Raw genomic sequence first — 19401 nt, forward strand, 5'->3', positions numbered from 1 at the left:
AGATGACATAACAAATGGCAGCGCTGGGTAACATCAATACAAAATACATTGGCGGGAATTCACACGTGCTTGAAACAGATTTAAAACAACATGAAGGAAAGTATGACACATGCAAACACTAACTTCAATTAAAGTCCTTCGAGGAAGCTGGCTTCTCGGTTACTTAACGAAACTGATGACTGACTAATGCAGCCATCTTTTCTTTTGTTAATGTGAAAGGCTTCGACAATTTCTCTGGTTAGTTGGTTCCCATGACGGAAAACTACGGTTGGGTCACTGAACAGTGGCGAGCAGCCACACTGAGAACAGTGTCCCTTTATGTGAGAATGAATATTAGTTCCCAATGACCGCTTATGTTTTAAAAGTCGGGTGTTCAAACAACGACCCGTCTGGCCGATGTATACCTTTCCACACGATAGCGGCAAGCAATACACAACTGATAAGCTACACTTAACAAACTTTGTTGTGTGATTTATCGTACAACTACCGGCATTAGTTTTTGCTGCTATCGAAACTTTACGGTCTAGTTTGGAACATATTTTTTAAAGCTTGTTGGGTGCCGAAAAAACTAATTCTATGCCATATCGATTACCTACGTTTTTTAAGTTATGGGCAATCTTGTGCGCATATGGAACTGACACTAGCTTCTTTCTGTTTTCATTACTTGTCATTTTTTTCTGAAAGTTGTCGCGTACGTGACTAATCAGCTTGTTGGCCGATCTACACACCACGTGTTTTTCGTACCCAGCATTTTTTAGCCTGATAATTTGTTGGTTGAAGCTTTCGCTAATTTTTTCTGGACATGACTTTGTTAAAGGGGTGGTGCCATCATATTTCGAGGCTATAACAAGCCTATTGTGGGTTTCCTTTGTATGCAAGGACATTCCACACGAAGGGTCGGACACAGCAAACGTTTAGAATATATTTTAATTCACTTCCAAAGTGTACCTAAATGCTCATTCTCCCGATCGAAACCCATCGCTAGCGCGCCAACACTGACGTAGATCTGTAGGATGGGCAACGAAAGTTGTAGTGACGTCACACCAAATCTGCTGTAGTAACGTGAGTGACCTCCGTACCCCCGCCACTTCCGCAACGTACGTACCGGCTGTAGTGAACTAGAATATATTCTAGTTCACTATAGTACCGGCAAAGCATCGGTTGCTCCATCACTCGCCGAGTTTCGATCGCTTCCTGACTATACTCTGTTCCAGAAGTTCCGTGCAGCAGAGTCAAGGCTACACGACCCTCGAGCGCAGGTTGTTGCGAAGCGAGATGTAGTGCCCCATATACGTATACCCCCTTGTTTGTCCTCATGACTTTTGCAAGCGGTCTCGTCGGAGGATTTTTACTTGAAGGCTTCTCTGCGTGTTGTAGCTGTGATTCGTATGACGATTTTGTCGCATTTTCTGTATAAAACAATTTTTGTGGCTCCATGATACTGAAGAAAGAGTTCTTGCTTGTACGTGTTATAACATGCAAATGACGAAAGAAATAACGCTGTTGTGGATCGTATGTGTTATGCTTTTACTTATAAAGTACGAAGGAATGGTACGACACTGTCTAAACTTTTATGAGTAGTCCGCACAGCCCGAGCGTCCACAGCGCCGCGGAGGACCTAGTCTTGGGTTGTGATTAGTCCGCGGTGGCAGATTTGGTCACTCCTTAGTCAAAATGGCGGCGCCTGGTTCTCCTGTGCGATATCGTGCAAGTATCTCGAAGACGCGCGCTTTTACGGTGCCGAGGAGAATATTTAACCGCTTTCACAATTACAGCTCATCTCACTGCGCAGTTGCACAGTGTCCCGAGACGCTCTTGCCGCTTTCGCTGCAGCGCTCGCCGCTAGCAGACGACAGGGCGCGGAAGGATACACTTAGATGTGCTCGCCCTCCTGATTGGTTGAGAAGGCCTGTAGCTTCCACAGTGCTGCACGGAACTTCTGGAACAGAGTATATGTGCGTCACAGCCTTGTGTGGTCACGTGACCACGCCTCCTACACTTCTACGTCACTGCCCAACCTCGGCGCCGAGAAACCGAAACCGAAAGTTGTCCAAATCAAAAGGCGATATTAAATTATTTAGCGAGAATACATGAATCTTGGTGCGTGCATCATGCTTCCTGGAGCTATAGGTAACGCTTACAGCAAAGAACGCGCAAGCCACAAATTTGGTGGCACCACCCCTTTAAGGCTGCTCTCAAACATGAAAATGCTATGCCACTCTTTAAGTAGCGAGTGTCGTGTTTTGCTTCTTGTCCTCTTTGTCCCCGTCGAATTTGCGCTACTACACCATACGTTAAAATGATATCTCACCAACTAGTCCAGCTCTCAACCCTACTGGCACTGGAAACTTGCGAACGAAACTCTTTTGAATTTCGCCATAGTTACTGAAAACGTTTTGTTCGCAAGTCTTCTATGCCATTGGTCTACCGCCTACGTAGTATTTGCTCTTGCGTACAATTATAGCCTGGAAACGTTTTTCTGAATGCGGGCCTTTAACCTACTTTGAGTTTACTAAAGCTTTATTTTGCAAGAATTGTTTGTCATTGGCTCAGCGCCGTGTGTAATATTTATGTCCGACGTAGCGGCGGACTCGGCGCCGTCGGCGATGATCGTGTCTCAGCGTGGCTGTCCGCGCATGCGCGCTGATTGCACTGACTCACCGACATGGTAGGTGACCTCGATGGGCTTGTTGGGGTAGCTCTCGCGGAACCTGTCGATGGCGTCATTGGTGGGTGCGAAGCACGTGATATCTGTGCTTTCGCTGTACGCCACGAACAGCTTTACCCGCTCCGCCAGTTGGTAGAACTGGGCATGCGCAAAAGAAAACAGAGCGCACAAAGGAATGTTATCACTGGCTGCCGTCACATGCCGCACATAATATTTATATAGCGTTATGGGACCGCAACGACTGATTATTTATTGACTCAAAAAACACAATACGGTGACATCAGAGACAGAACTAACTGACCATATAATTGGAATGGACTGACGAGAAGGCACGTCTATATGTAAATACTTGCAAGTAACACGGTGGGACTATGACTTATCTATGCAATTAGCTAAGTTGGATGCATTACAGAACATTGATTCATATCACAATACTATTCCAGTGGATACCTGGTCACTGCAATATCCCTGGCAATGTTGCGTCGGATGAAGCAGCGGGACAAGCACATAGCAAAAATAATACATCGGGAATACCTATAACAAAAAAGCTAATTAAACGCATACTGCGACAGATGTCAGCTCGTCTTTGCAGAGCGAAATGGTTTGATGGAACTTTTAGATATTCAGACCTATTTTGCATTGACCCTACTTTTCAATTCCGGATCCCTTTAACGATAAACACTGGCAGGGCCTTTGAAACACTGGTGCACCGCCTCCGACTGGATACCGCGTACACAAAACACTTTTTACATAATATTTCACGAGCAGAGAGTCCGGAATACGCATGCGGACACGTGGATGAAGGTATGCAGCATATTTTATTAGGATGTCCCCGATATCATGACGAAAGACAACAAGTAAGAGATTTAATGGCACTGGATCGTAGGCCCTTCAGCCTACGAAAAATCCTAGATCCATGGCCAACACATACCTTGCAAAAACGCGCACTATTAGCAATCAAAAAGTTCCTAGAAAGAAGTGACATACTTGGAAATTATTGAGAAAAACTTTCAAAAGCTGATTTCATGCGTACATTTTGACCTGACTGTGGTCGTATGTGTCGCTTCATGTGCGAACTCATTTTGTATTCATATGACTGGAATTTGCGAATTTCGGTGCTATGTGACTGGACGTTTCGTGTTATTTACAGCATATGCAGTGTTCGTGTCATTACATTTTATGCGAACTATACTGTTATGTGACGAGACTGTATCTTGTGTGTGTGTGTTTGTCACAAAAGTCGCAAATGCTTAACATTGCCTGCGCATAATGTCCTAAGGTACGCCATGAAAAGGGTTTCTTTTTTTTTTTTTTTTTTCGCTTACGCCCAAGGCGAAAGCGCTCTAATTCTGCTCTAAGAATGGTGTGCCGTGAGCGTACGTGCACCGCTTAGTGTGTGTTAGCGTGAGCCGTAAGACGAGCATCCGAGCTGCGTGCCTGATCATGTGTTTTTGTTTTGTCTATTATCGAACTGCTTGCCGTGAAGGTCACCGCCAGCAGAGCCTGAGCCTTAAGACGAACATCTGAGCTACGTGACGTGCTTTTGTTTTGTCTGGTATTGAACGGCTTGCCGTGAAGGTCACAGCCAGCAGAGCGACGTGCATCCGAATTACGTGTCAGATCATGTGCTTTTGTTTGTGTTTTGTCTGATACCACCGGACGTTGTGTCCGAGCCACGTTTCAGATCATGTGCTTTTGTTTTGTCTATTATTAAACGGCTTGCCGTAAAAGTCACCGACAGCGGAATCTGAACCACGGGACGTTGTATCCGAGCTACGTCTTAGACCGTGTGCCTACGCGACCGCGTGACTGGTGTTTTGTGTGTGAGTTAATGGTTCGCCCGTGAAGGACACCGAAAGTGAAGTGTGAACCATGCACGGTAGCAACCAGTGCCTACGTGACCGTTTCAAGGATGCATCGAAACTACACTAAAAGCTGGGACCGGCGGCCGGAGAAACGTATAAAAAACGGCCCCATCCTATGCTTCATCAGTCTGCTCTGCGCCGGAGAAGAGATCCACGCTGGGCAACTCCCGGGACGCAACGCAGCCACCCAGCACCCCCGGTCATCGTGGAGCCGCATCTCGCCAGCTTCGACGGTCGCTCATGAACGGCGCCGGTGTTGAAGGACTCTGCTGCGCCCGGTTACGTATGTCAATAGCTTGAACTTAGTGGACTGCGAACTCTAATTATTGGTTCAGCTCTTGCTGTTTGGTCATCCATCCGATATTGCTCATTGTCGCTACATATTTCAACTTTCATGCATACTGCACTTATTCGCAATAATTGTGGAATGTATAACTAATTCACCTTTGTTTTCAAGATAACTGTTCGGTTATTGTGGAAATATCTTTATCTTTCTTTAAACACATTATTAAAGCTTGTTGTTATTTGATTGGAGAAGGCCCTTGACTTTTTCATACCGGCGATTGGCGCAAGCCATACATCAGAGGCCCAACCCCCATGCCACATCTTGGGAGAAGCTTGTGCTTCGGCCCCGAGTCGTGACAGTGTTTTTCCCCCTTTTTTAATGTAAATGGAACTCTGCCTAGGTAATATTTTACGTATTTTTTTTCTTTTCGTTGCTGTGACTTTACCGTATACTATCACCTGTGAAAAGGAGTAGCCGGCGCTAGACAAAAGTGCCAAAAATATCATGAATACTATCTAATAAACAAAAAGCGAGGTAAATGTATAACTAGGGCTGCTTGATTACACCGAGAGAGCAAACATGAGACTCTGTTATAGACCCTTGAAGAACCAGTCTTGAGTGGTTCTTATTGAAATTTCTAACCTAATTTAACTTGCACAGTAGTTATGGACGCTCTCTAACAGTTATAACTGGGGGGCTTGCATTGAGCCACTATAGACATACGAAACTGTTTGCTGTGCATCGTTTACAGGCACGCGCTTATTCGATTTTTTTTTTTCGCGAACGTTTGCTGCAGAAAGAATGGAGTGTTTTGCTTGGTTGTCCAGCGAGTTCAAAGCATGACTACTGCTCGACCACATCAAACTTCGATCGTGACGTACGACAGTGAACTTGAGAGAGGGTTAGCAGTCGGTCGTAGGCTCGGTGTGCCTTGGCCCAACAATCATTAAAAAGGTTATCTACTGACTTCGACAGACTGGTGCCAATCACGCCGACTGTTCATGATGGTGGCGCTTAAAGTTCGTTTATATAGCTAAGCTTTGCCGAGTTTCTTTGCAGCTACAAGCGACAACGCCGCCATAGATGTGGACTCAGTCTTGTGCAACTTCGTTCGTTGAAACAGCTGATCGGGAATGTCACTCAACAATCAGACGCAATTACTGACACTTTTCCGAGAAATCCCGACACAAAGTTAAAAAGCATACGCACAACACGATGTCTGACGTCGTGAAGCGGCACAAGTGGCGTGACGCATCGACTCAGCGCAGAGGAAGAACGGGATAATTATGAAGAGGGGGACGACTGCGGGGCACACGGCGCACGGGGTCGCACTCGCATGCGATTAGAATTCCCGTCGTCCGATTGAGCTTCGTGCACGAGGAAACACGCAGAGCTAGTCACGAAAAGCAGGCTGCCCGTTAAGAGGGATGGTCGGGACCGCGCCTATTCAATAAAACATTTGCACCGGCAGCGCGAAGACGCGCGCTGTCGTTCGCTGGTCGTCTCGTAGTAGGAGTATGCGTTCCGAAGTATGCGTAGCAGCAGTATGCCGCTGTCATGCTTGTTAATTCCCCTGACCTATGCACCAGTGCTGTAGCGATATTTACATGACACTCCGGCAGATTTAACAGCCGTCAGCAAAAGCTCCTTTCCGGCGTCAGCCGACGCCTCACAGGGAATCTGAGGTGCAGGCCACCCTGTCACTGCTGCCACTTTGAAACAATTTTTTTTTTTACGCCATACATTCCCGTTGATGGGTTCTAGCTCTCGGGTGAAGTACTTCGCAGATGTAACGGAGGCCAGCAGTTTTCTATAACAACCATCTGCTTTTTCATGAGCGCTTGCAGAAAATCTATGGAAATGAAGAGTTATTCATCCTCCACTCGATTCTCTTCGCGAAGTATTCGCTCTACGAGTTCAAAATGGTGCCATCTCCACGTCACCATTTGTTTCATAAGGTTCCTTGCAGAATGTGTCCACAGATTTACCTGCACTTGCCAGTAGTTATCTATAGGGCTAGCACAGGTGCTGCTGGCACGGTTTCGTGCTATAAGCCTAGCGCGTTCTGCTCCCGGGCACGAGGTTGTTATTTCAATTTTCGGCGATGTATGCTACATTCCGACGGAGGCAGAACGCAAATATTCCACGCTTTGTACATGTTCATGTGTGTGCTTATTGTGCACGTGGACATACCTGTATGCGTGAGTGACGGCTTTCGCTAAGTATACCTAAGACAATTTAATATCGCTTTTCTGACCCGTCTTTGCTGCGACAGAGTGTGTGAAAAGACTACAGCACAGCACGCTGTAACGTGCACCATACACGCTTGGATTACGAGGCACCGGATAAGGGAACACGCTAACAACGTAAAAAATGGCAAAGACGGGTTTCTGGCACAACACTGCGCGTCTTGTAAATGTTCACCCCTTTTTGAGCGCACAGTCACCGAGTATAAACACAGGAATGATCGCACCCGAATGATTGTTGAGGCTGCGCAGATGGCAAGCGAGCATGACATGTGTGTTAGTAAGCCATCCGTAGCCTTCTCTGACAAGGAATTAAGTTTCCTAGGAAGCACTGGCGCACGCACGCACTGACCGGTTTTGCATTATTTCATGCTTTTGTTTTGTTTTGTTTGTTTTTGATTGGGCAGTCGCAGCTTTAATTATGGAACTGCGTAATGATATCGCGACAAACACACTTCACTGTACACGAAACGGCGCTCCGGGGCGCATTCGAAGACAGCCAGCCTACTCAACTGTAATCAGCAGTTAAAGCGCATGGTCTTTCCCTGAAGCGTCCGTTCCTTTGTGCCGTGCACTGTGCCAACCTGTGGTGGCATGGGCGGCCTGTGGTCCCTTCTTGCCGTCCAAGAAAGGCGCCCTCCCTCCGGTGTGATCCGGAGAAGGAGGGGATCCCGGGTCGATGAGGCGTCCTTGGCCTCACGAGCGCGTCCGCTTCGTTCTGGCGAGGCCGCGCCAGTTGAGGCAATCCGGCACACCGGCCCCCAACGCATGCCGCCACTCGACCACGAGCTCTGGCCAGCGGGTCGCTACACGCCGTCGTAATGATGCGATGCTAAACACCTATGCAGGCGTCGCCAGTATGTAACTGGCACGTTCGGTCTTCTATTCGACTTTAACTAATACCAGTCATCTCAAAAATGGGAAAACATTTGAGAGAGTACGGTGAGTCTTCTATACGAAGCAAGAGGAAAATCTGTAAGTAGAAGACATTCGAGTCGACGACTTTAGATACTGCGGCAAGCAGCCGAAGTGAATGGCAGCGATAGTAGTGACCAGAAGAGTGTCGCATCGCGTATACAAAAATTTGCTAACATATTCACGAAAGAATCCTTACGTTAGAACTTTTCGCAGGAGCAGAGGACAGCCAATCCTGATGACTGACATATTGTTAGCGAAGACAGCCGACAAATCAGAGACAGCGCTCACTGAGTGCTTTTGTGAACTCGACCTTCTACCTCTCCGTGAAGCTGAGCGCTATATGCGCCACGACAAGGTTGTTTACAAGCGTAACGGTGGTCCGTTAAACGTCTCCCGGTGTCTCGTCTAATGGCGACCGGTGAAGGAACTTCAGGGCACGTGTCCACTGAGGCCGCTACTCATCGAAGGTCCGCTGGGTTGTAAAAGTATAGCCAGCCCTGCTCGCTTCGCTTTGGATGTTCGGTTTGATCACTTGAGCGGTACGTATCTACTGCTTCGCGCTCCGTTGGACCAAAAGATGGTCTTTGTGCCACTTTTGACGCAGGTGTGGCTTGTACAAGGCATTTCGTTATTTGAAGGAACACGTTTTTGAAAACTGCAAGAAACAGAAAACTCGAGGGAAAGTACAAGCTAACTGTGTAATAAGTTTACAATTACCTGTAAACAGACACTGGGTAATGAATAACTAAAGAGCCTGTAATCACGCGGCGTTTCATTGGTCGTATACTCTTCGTTTTACTGACAATTATATTACTCACAGCCTGTCATTGCGATGAATGTATTATCATATATGAGATAGACATAAAGGTTATGTGGAAAGCAGGGACGTTAACGGGAAGATTAATATCCAAATTGCTACCCTGCACAAGGGGAGACAGAAAGGTAAGGAAGGAAATAATGAGATAGACAGAGGTTGAAAAAAAAGAACAAGAAAAAAAACCCACACACAACACGTGCGCGCAGGCTCACTGAAACACCGGAGTGCCATAGTCGTTCAATGGGTCCGGATGATCGTAGGAATTTCACCAGCACCTTCGTCGCTGTCTTATTAAGCGCTCCAACGTTCTGACGTTCCAAGACTGATTGCTCGGAAAGCGGCTGGTCCCACACTGAACCGTTGTCTACCGGATACAGTCACCATGTGTCATGCACGCCCTCGCCCTCATTGTCCCCCTCGCCGCCAGCAGCCACGCGCTGCTAGTATCACGTTTCATTCGACAAACACTGTACTTAGGTCACTGTTATAAGCAGTCGGGTAAAATGCACTGCAGGTACCCGAGAAACACAGTCCTGTATGGTTACAACATCGCGGGCGCTGACGTACCCCACGTATTCCCTCCGAGGAATTTGAAGAGTTGTGACTCGTGAGATTGTCGTCAGGCGCTTCTTCAGACCGGCCACATGGGGACTCCAGCGCAGGTCTCGATCGATGATGACTCCTCAGAATATCATATATGGATTGTCATACATAATGGTTGACTGAATTCCGCTATCGAAATCATGAGTAGGAAAAGTATCTCCAGTAATAGTAGCAGTAGTAAATCTGGTACTTAATAATACAACGAACTGATCATTGGCCACAAGCTTAATAAAAAGGGGTATAAGATCATAGTGGAAGGTATAAAACACAGGTAGTCTTTTGCTTTGGTTTTGTGTCACTGCGCTAAAATAATTGCTGCGAGTGTGTGAGGCCATTTAAATTACTGATGACGCCCTAGTACGTTTTGGAAGAGGCGCGTACAAATCAGGGGCCGAAGTTCAGAAAACTTCACTTTGGTAAGTGCGTTTTCCCATTGGTCAGCCGGTACCGCTAATGATATATTGTCTCGCATCTTGATTGGCTGAAACATTCTCTTGCGAAATTGTTTAGCTTAAGAAGTTATGAACACGGTCCTAGAGTTCCAAAATGTAGGAAGTCTACATAAAGCAGCGACACCGTGTAAATTCACGTAAAGCAACACGCTATTTGACATGTTACCTGCAATTAGTACAATTAGTACAATTCTTCATCGTGCGCGTAATGCTAAGCGATGCCTGACAGGTTATTCGTAAAGAAAAAAAAAAAAACGATCTGCATTCAGCGAGTGAATGAAGTTGCTTGAGCTTCAATTTTCATGTCTCATTTTTCGCCGCAAATATTAAGTTTGGCCATTGATAAAACCAGTCAAATGGTGGCGCAGAAACAAAGACACAAAGCGCATGACTTCAGAAAGCAGCAAAGAGCAGACTGAATGAACTGAGTAAAACGTAAATAGAAAGGCTGTTGAAAATTAAAGTTATGGCGACTGCAGCGAATGCGTTACAACCACCGTCACCGAGTAGAGCTCGTAAATATGGAAAGCACGCGTAAAAATTGGCGTCGAGTCAAATAGCGCAGTCGCAGCAGCCAGCTACTCGTGTTTGATTATAACGAAGGAACTAAGCGAGCCGCTTTCGTTGCGCAATTGTTATCCCTGCATCCATACCGTATACATAAGGCCTTCGCTTCATTATTAAACGTTGTTGAAAGTCAGCGCTGTGTCAGTGTTCTTTCCCAGTCATTGACTGTTCCGTTGTCCTTACATATATTATGTCATCCCAGAAGAGAATGGCAACTTGCCTTGGTATGATTGGATCCGAAGGTCGCCGGATCGAATACCGGCCGCGACGGCCGCAATTCGATGGAGGCGAAATGCTAGTGGCCCGCGTACACTCAGATTTCGGTGCGCGTTAAAGAATCCCAGGTGGTCGACATTTGCGGAACCATCCACTATACGGCGTCCCTTACAATCATATCGTGATTTTGGGACGTAGAAACCCAACAATTATTATGATATGAATGGCAAAAAGGGGAAAGAGAAGATATTTGTCCAAGAAAAGATAAAACACAGCGAAGCCTACCTTAACTTTTACGTATACCTTGAGTCTCTGTACACTCAGCTTCAAGCGGAGACCTAGAAAAATGAGATTGTGAGGGATTATGAGTGTCGACAGCCAAAACAAAGTGCGCCTTAATGTCATCCGTGGGCCTGCTGCGCTTTGGGTTTACCACAAAGGGGCTCTGACAGTCCGACTAGCGCGGCGCGATTTCTTGTTTCTTTCCTTATTGTGTGGCTTGCATGGCTCAGCAGAACGTCTCTTCGGCCCATGGATTCTCTGTAATCCATGTTCGCGCGTCTCGCAGAATCTTGAGGCCCCTTTCAGCGAAAGTACGGCCTCCTTATCTAGTAGAGAGAGTAGCGAATCACTTGCTGCCTGAAATATCCAATAGCAAACATTCAGGCTGCTCGAGTATTCTGTCTCGCCGGTCATGTGACCAATTGGACATTCCGTCTAGTCATACATTCGGTCTGTCTGTGCGTTCATGTTCCATTGCTGCGCGTATAAAAAAAGAAGGAACAGTGAAACATGTCGATGCGTCGTTTGCCCGTTGCCTGCAGCACGACTGTTTCGGTCGCCATATTTACTAAACATACCGTAAATGAGCAAATGGTTTCCTGCACTCCTTCCTTGCATTCACGTTCACACAGAAGGCATAAAATGTTGCTGCCAATCAGATGGAGTGGATAAAACCTACTTCGGTGAGCTATAAGTTCCTTGTAGGTCACTCTGCGCCGTATCGTGTTTTTGCTTGTGTGTGTTCTTGCTGTCCGCAGACCCGTAAATTGAACATGCGTTAATTGTAAATGTGCAAACTATTCTATGTTTTAATTAGGGCTTCGTGTTGTCGGAGTTTATTTTTCGTGAAATTCAGAGGGTGTTTATCGAAGTTTATTTTATGGAGGAAATTCGGCTTTTATCGGAGTTTATTTTTCGTAAATACCCAATTCTGCGAAATTAGGAGTTAAATTTTACATCGTTCTCAATACTCCAATATCTTATATGAAATGATATCTGAACACGAAAACATCAGAACGCAGGAAGCGAATTTTAGTTGTCTGGAAGATTTGAACGCTCAACCCATAAACACACAAACACAAATACTTGAATAAAAAACACCTACGTTTGTGCGTATCACAATCTTGAAACTTGTTGTAATAGACGCAAGCGTACTTTACGGGGTCCGCATAATCGACGTCGTCTGAAGCGCTCCAGTGCCTCCAGGGGACCGTATATCAAAATCTCTTCTCGCGCTCCCGGTGGCTCTGCATACGCACGTTGACGTCTCTCGCTCCGTGCGCTACAGCCATTTGGTAAATGTGCGATGGATGTGGTCTACGAGGTACTGTTGACGTGAGGTAAACTTTGTATCGGTCAAACCGGTCGATGTATCAGTGACTGTTTAGAACATGCCTTTTCGATAAAAGCGTGACAGAGTCATGTTGACCGTTACAAGCGGAGTTTATTGGATAAATCCAAATTTGTCAAAAATTTTACCAATTTTTACCAACATTTTTTAGAGAATGTACAAACGCTTTTCTCAGCCTCCTCCCATTTGCTCCTTTCACCAAATGGGCTTAATAACCCTGAATTCCTAGTTGCCGGACGTGTAGTTGCGCTACGCGGGCTGTTCATATTACTGCTTCCCTACGAACACCAATGTTTTCCTCTAACAGCGGATGGCAGCCTTTACACAACCTTGAAGGCCGTCTCTCCACCAATCACCGCTTCCTAAACTATACGTTTTACGGCACCGTACACGGATGCCATAGAATGTCAGACATCCTTGTGGCGACTAAGCAGTGAACATGAAGTGCCAGCAAAGGCTTCCAATTATATTCCGAGGGGCATGCAGAAAGTCTGTGCGCAGCAAAGGCTTCCAATTATATTCGAGGGGCATGCAGGTCTGTGCGAGACAAGTTTGACAGTGTGTTTTAGACAAGCATTTTCACACATGGCGACAAGGAAACGTACAACGCCGTCTTGGACAGGTAGAGTAACATCATCAAATTAAAGGTGAACCCTTTCTAAATACATAAATCCTACGGCTTAGTTTGTAGATATCGCGACCGTATCAGAGTCTCCCATGTCGTTTCAGAGGGAGCTGGCAGACACCACAAGGAGACACCAGCCTGTGACTCTCATACAGCGCGCAGAAGCCACTTCCTTGTGGTGTGTGCGCCAACGAGCGAGAGTACCTGTGTGTGTTGCGGCGGAAGACGACGACGGAGGAACCTGATGCACGCGTAAGAGAGGTGTGCAGGGGAGCAGAAGTGGAGGAAATTACAGGGGGTGTTGGCCGTTCGACGCAGTCAAGTGGCCGGACCCGAGTGTCGAACCACTGAGTCGCGGTCCACGAGTTGAGGCTACGGGCTTCGCGTGGCCGCTAACTTCCTCCGCCTTCGAACTCTTCGCATCCACAAGACTCAAGCTGCCTCGGAAGTCTTCGGGAGCCAGTGCCAACCTCTCCGAAGCTCTCCTCGCACCGCTCAGTACATCGCCACGTCACTGTGCCTCATCACCACGCCTCGCTCAAGTCGATGGACAGTCAAGTGGGTGAGCCTGTGCCAGCCCAGAGTAGATGACTTTCCTGCCGTAAGGGACGCTCATTAGCTATCTCTTGGTTTTTCTGTTTGCATAGTTTGTTTTTTTCCTGTGTGTATAAAGTGGCGTTTCTAAAACTGCAAGCAGCCTCGTCGGTTTGGTGGAACCGTCTGCGTTCCCAACCGCAATATGAGAACCACACCGTTCCCATTACACTCCTTTTCCTTTCTCGTACGCGCGTCGGCACTGCTGTATCGAATAACCACGAATGATCTGAAACTAGGAGGACTGGCGTGTGTTGTACTAAAGATCCCGAGCAGAATGGGAGGCGCGCGTGGTGAGAGGAAGGAAGGAAACAGAAAGGCAGGGAGGTTAACCACAAAAGTGTCCGGTTGGCTACCCTGCATTGGAGGCAACTTCGTTTGCCATCAGGGCTCTCAAGACGCGATGCAACTTTACTGTGCCGCATGTGGTTGGGCGTGGCATTTACGAATGCGTATTCGTGTCTCATTGGAATGGCCAGCAGTGCGGCATGCAACATTTGCGCCTGCGAGGAGACGCTTGAACACATTCTATGCCACTGCCCATCATACCAAGCTCAACGACGTAGTATGGAAGTCAAGCTCCGTCACCTGGACTCAAGACCGCTGACAGAAAAGAAGATCTTGGGACCTTGGCCTACGGTCTCGCATACGCGCAAGGCCACGAAAGCCCTCTTGTGCTTCTTGAGGACCACCGGACTTCACGAGCGCCTGTGAACTAACAGCGCGAGTTCGTGTTGTGTAGTTCATCCATCCCTTTCTTACTCTTCTTCTTTCTTCTTTACCCTTTCTTTTCTATTATTCCCCTTCCCCCACCCCAAGTGCAGGGTAGCCAACCGAGCCAAAGCTTGGTTAACCTCCCTGCCTTTCCTCTTCGTATCTCTCTCCATCGAAGTATGGCAGCTGCGTTAGGAATCGAACGCACACTCCTTCGATGCTGAACTCACGAATACATATACCGCGGTAGCTTTGTGGCCATGACCGCTAAGGGAAGAAGCGGTGAACGCGAAACTATTCGTTATAATAGTCAGGCGCGAATGCGCAACGCAATCTGCGAGCAATATCAAATACTTATTTATATAGCGCAAGGGTGTATCGCGATAAGGCGTTCGATTGTTGCGACAGTACTTTCACAATATGCTCGCAATGTTGCACTAATAATATTACCTCCGGAACCGAAATGACCAACAACACGTGTTCATTTTTTTTTTTTTTTTTTTACTTCGCGACTATGAGAGCACCGTATGTAGTTCTCGAAATAAGGTGCCACTGTGACCGGAATGGCGCTGTCGGTGTGACGCGAGAGCGCGCGCCGCTAACCGTGCGACGACGTTGCGAAAACGCACAAACAGGATGTCTTCACATCTCATGATGGTGGCGCATGCTGGTTTCGCCCTTTGCCAAGGGACAAGTGTGGCACCTCTTGAGGCATACGAGAAGAGGAAACGAATGAATAAAAATGGATGAGATAGAAGCCCCAGTTGAATGCCGCCGTATGCGGTCAGTCTTTTCGGACTTCTTCGCACATAAGAGAAATAATTTCAAAAAGAACAAAAAATACTGAAAGCAAGGTGCATTTGGCGCATTTAGCCTACGCCTATTCCTTAATCGCTCCTACCTCCTCTCATAATTGTATTATTACTTTGCTTCTTTCATGCCGTTTCCAAGATCCTTGCTACATTCACGCCATCTTTTCAAGAAAAATAGCATGTGGGTGTTTTGACGTAGGCAATAAATATTAACATATTCAACGCCAACGAAATGTTTCCATAGCAATGTTTCTGCCGAAACGGAGCGTTTATTCGAAGTATCTAAGAAGAAAGGCGACCGCCGCTGCGGTGTATGTTACGGTCTTGAACCCAAGACCCGAATGTAAACAAACATGCAGACGTCAAAAGCTACAGAAAGGTCATGAATGTCGGAGAGGTTCTTCTAGATCAACACGTCGTTAGGCTGCCGGTGGTGCTTTGACGAAGCATTTGTTGATGCGAGGACAGAACGCAAGAAGTTTCGCATTGCGTGCGTATAGTTCGCGTATGCCTCACAACTGTTTTCTGATTAGTTGTTCCTCCCGTCCTGCATGACTCAACGTTCACTCTGCTATACGTATACCCATGCTTCGGTCAAGGCCGGCGCTGTTAAACTTGCTCTTGGCGTTCATTTTCACTACACAGCGCGGTAGCTCAAGCGCTGTATGGCGTTCTACTGCTGGCATTAAAGTCGCGGGTTGGATTGCCAGCCGCGTCACTTTCTGTGACGCTGTGCCAGCTTCAGCACAACGTCAAGGTAAATCGTGCCGCTTCATAAGCAGAAGAATGAGTTGTATTTCTCAATGTTAACTGCGCTTATCATTGATAACCACGCGATCGATATTTATAAAATCCTATATTAATCGGCTTATTACTCAAAACAATTAACGCTAATCGTTAGCTCATACCCTTTTTTGGTGAATACTTCTTCAATGTATTTACGTGTTCTGATACTTTTTACTCGCCTACCCGAACTCCTTCTTTCTATGCATGCTTTAACACTTTCATAATAACTGATAGCATAATCCCCACATATGCACAGTTAGGCGTGAATGCGTAGTAACCTTCGTGTGCTAGGAAGTTTGAGATAATTTGTGCCTCAAGTGAGAACGCCTGCTTCCAAATTTAGTTTGAAACGCCTATTTGCACGGTCAACCAAACAAACAGAAAACGAGAACGTGTATCCTCAAGGAGTGGGCGTTTGTTTGGGACGATAGCGATTTATAATGTTGGCCTTTAACTCATTTTTGTTCGTTTCATTTTCGATGCGCACACGTAATGAGCCACCACTGGCTTTAGACAGTCGGGCGCCGACGGCATTAGCACACAGCTCACCTACGCCAGGCTGGCTGCGGGCGTGTGGCTCTGCCGTTCGCATAATTGCGCGGAATGAGTGCCAAGATTTACGACAGCCATCTCATAACACATGCTCGCTACGGAGGTTTAAAAACAAATGAACGTAGCAGCTCATAGCACTTCTTGTAGTATCCTCGTTTATCTCTGTGCGGAATAGATGATAACGACTTGTATGCTTGGAACTAATGCCCGGAATTGATACCCAACGAGGCGACATCTCCACTGCATTCGTGACTGTTCAAAATACGTTTTATTTGCATACCATTTACGCATACTAGTTTCCACCACCGAATAGGTGCTACGTGAAGCCTGTGTTTCACTACATAACAGTGTTGAGCGCCATACTACTCACGTTACAGATTTATCGAGATAATAATCTGGACTTTTTGCTTGTTTTCTTCGATAAATGGAAACTTGGCGAAATTAAGATACCCGCGAGACACTAAGACACATTTAAAGTTATAGTTATTATGGTAAACTAGCTACAGTGGCTGTTCTTATCGTTGCTGGAAACTAAGCTAATCTGAACGGCCGGGTGCTGCAACACATGCCACTATTGCATATTTGTTTAACCTTCAAGACTTCACTTATATTTAACGATGCTAGCCCACCATTCGTATTCACTCTTGGCAAGCGATTCTATATAGAAGGCTGACATTTACCAATAAATACAGTTTAAAAAATACACAAATTTAGAATAGTTCAGGCGCATTTCAGTTGATTCTATGGTCTGCTTACACTGCGAGGTTCGTAGACGCAGGCATGAAAATGCAGTTGCTGAATGTGTTAGTTTTTTGTGTCCCGTGTCGTTGTCATATTTTTAGAGTATGACGATATCATATACTATCTGGAAGTTTAACACTCTATACATGTACGCTTCTTATCAGTCAGAAATGATTAGAGAGGCTATACCTGCCATTTCGTGAAGTTAATGGAAAGGGAGAGGATTTATAACGGTATCTTCTAGTTGAGAAATATTTGAAGGAATAGAATACCGATTTCTACCTGCCTATTATATAAAGACATTAAACTAAATAAAGAAGAGCAGCAAGGTGCACACTATTTACGCGCTTCCTTCTCAGCGGCGTTTACGCCTACGAAGGCTGCAATGGAAAGCAATCAGAAAACGATTTACGCGATTTCTTCGGCCAAATGCTTGCCACCTCCTTCAGATGCTCGCCGCAAACGCAAGCAGCGCAAGGTGACCGGCTGGCGCACGAAGGGATGTCCGGCTCCTTGTGTTGCAAGCTCTCTGCGTGCCGACGCTGATGGCGTGGCCGCGCGTTGAATATTCGTCGCTGCCACAAGGCATAGCTAATGGCGGCTGCTACGGTATGCATTGCGCAACGCTGTTACGTCACAGCAGAATCGCCGTGTGCCTGTTCAACGGGTAGGAGAATCCTAAAGAAGATCGATAGATTTTTTTTTTATTTTGTTGTTGTTTAGCCGAGTAGTGACGCACGCAAGGGGACAATGCCCCGAGCGAGAATATGTAATTGCAACGACGACAGAAGATGACCATCCTCATAAAAAGACACCGAGGTTACTCTTATGGGGGTGTCTCTGGTAAGAACTATTCGCCACTGGTTCGAATCAGAACACTGTCTCTTTGAGGGCTGAGTACAAAAATGTGCGCCGAGCTTTGGATGCACGCAAAGGTCAGCAAACTCACACGTGAATTGACTCACTCAGATTTTTTTAGATTATTGAGTCCGAGTGAGCGCTGCTGAGTATTTTGGGGATTTCGAGTCTGAATGATCCGCACTGAGTGAAACTTCGGTAAGCCTGAGCGAGCCCGGCTGAGCAGAATATTGTTGAGCCTGAGTTCAGGTAAGCTGCCTAAGCAAGAAATATGGTTTGTGAAGGAGTATGAATGAGTTCCGCTTACGATGTCGACCTATGTGGGTACATTGTCGAAATTATTCTGCAGTCCTCCATTTAGACGACTGTCGTGGCCTCTGCTTTGTTCTATGGCGTTAAACACAATAAAATGATGTCATTGATTGCTGACACACTCAAAGGAAGAAGAATTTTAGAGTGTAAATAAACAGCATTATGCGAAGTACAGCGGAACGCTCAACAGGTTTAGAGCCACAAATGAACGAGCCAAGTGCAACTGCAGTGATGTGATTTTCTTTGGTCAATATGAAAACATGAAAACGCTAGAGTAAATGCCCCATTTCTCACGTGAGCAGGTCTAAGGAATATTTCCTAACGTTGTTTTATTCACATTGATTACGCACAATTTCCGGAACTCCACTTTCGAGAAATTGAATTATAAGTTAGTGAAAATATTGAATAGGATAATTCCCACACATAGGTTGCTACAAAACTGGAAATACGCATGGCGCAGAATTTAAACGTAATCTACAGAAGCAAGCAGCGCACGTTAGCAGTTGAACGAAACAAAGAGAAATAATTGCTATTAACTGAGACAAAATTCATTATTATTATTGTATGCCGGAAATAGTTGTATATTGTCGCGCCAAATCGGTAAATGAAACAAGTTAGTGTCGAATTATCAGCTGTGCTAAGAACACGTACCTGATACTTCGGTACTCCGCAGTGCCTCGTGACTAGTTCGCACACTGCTACAGGCTCGGTGATAAACGCTAGTTGTCAATGCGTAAAATGGATATGATTGTGAAAAATCAATATCTCCATTGACCATAGCTTAGCCGACTACGATTGAATGTACACAAGAGCAAAGCCAGTTCCTATGATAACGCAATGTAACAGGCTGTAGAAACAAATTGTAGTAGCTCCTGAAGCCAGAATAGTAAATAAACTGACTTGAAAACAGGGCGTCGACGGGAGCTGAACTGTGGCCGCAGTAGCTAACCATAGCGCAAAATACGTTGCCACACCCACCTTATAACATGGCGACAGGCGCCCTATGGCACTGAAGCCCAAACACACTACTGCTTATAATCACAACACATTGTGTATGTCCGTAGAGAAGGGCAACCTTTCAAGGTTTTTTTCTTTCTTTTTTTTTTCAGTATTGACGTTGATGTTATACTTGTACG

The 19401-nt window shown here is 46.1% G+C and overlaps 1 protein-coding gene across 1 annotated transcript in view; it reads right to left on the minus strand.

The window, feature by feature from the left end:
- LOC119393201 (fasciclin-1) overlaps positions 1 to 19401 on the minus strand; it is a 67313-nt gene that overhangs the window by 46178 nt on the left and 1734 nt on the right. The window contains exon 2 of the mRNA XM_037660051.2: positions 2662 to 2806. Coding sequence (XP_037515979.1) covers positions 2662 to 2806 — 145 coding nt within the window. The remainder of the gene's footprint in view (positions 1 to 2661; positions 2807 to 19401) is intronic.

Source organism: Rhipicephalus sanguineus, chromosome 5 (genome assembly GCF_013339695.2).
Source record: "Rhipicephalus sanguineus isolate Rsan-2018 chromosome 5, BIME_Rsan_1.4, whole genome shotgun sequence".
Classification (NCBI taxonomy): domain Eukaryota; kingdom Metazoa; phylum Arthropoda; class Arachnida; order Ixodida; family Ixodidae; genus Rhipicephalus; species Rhipicephalus sanguineus.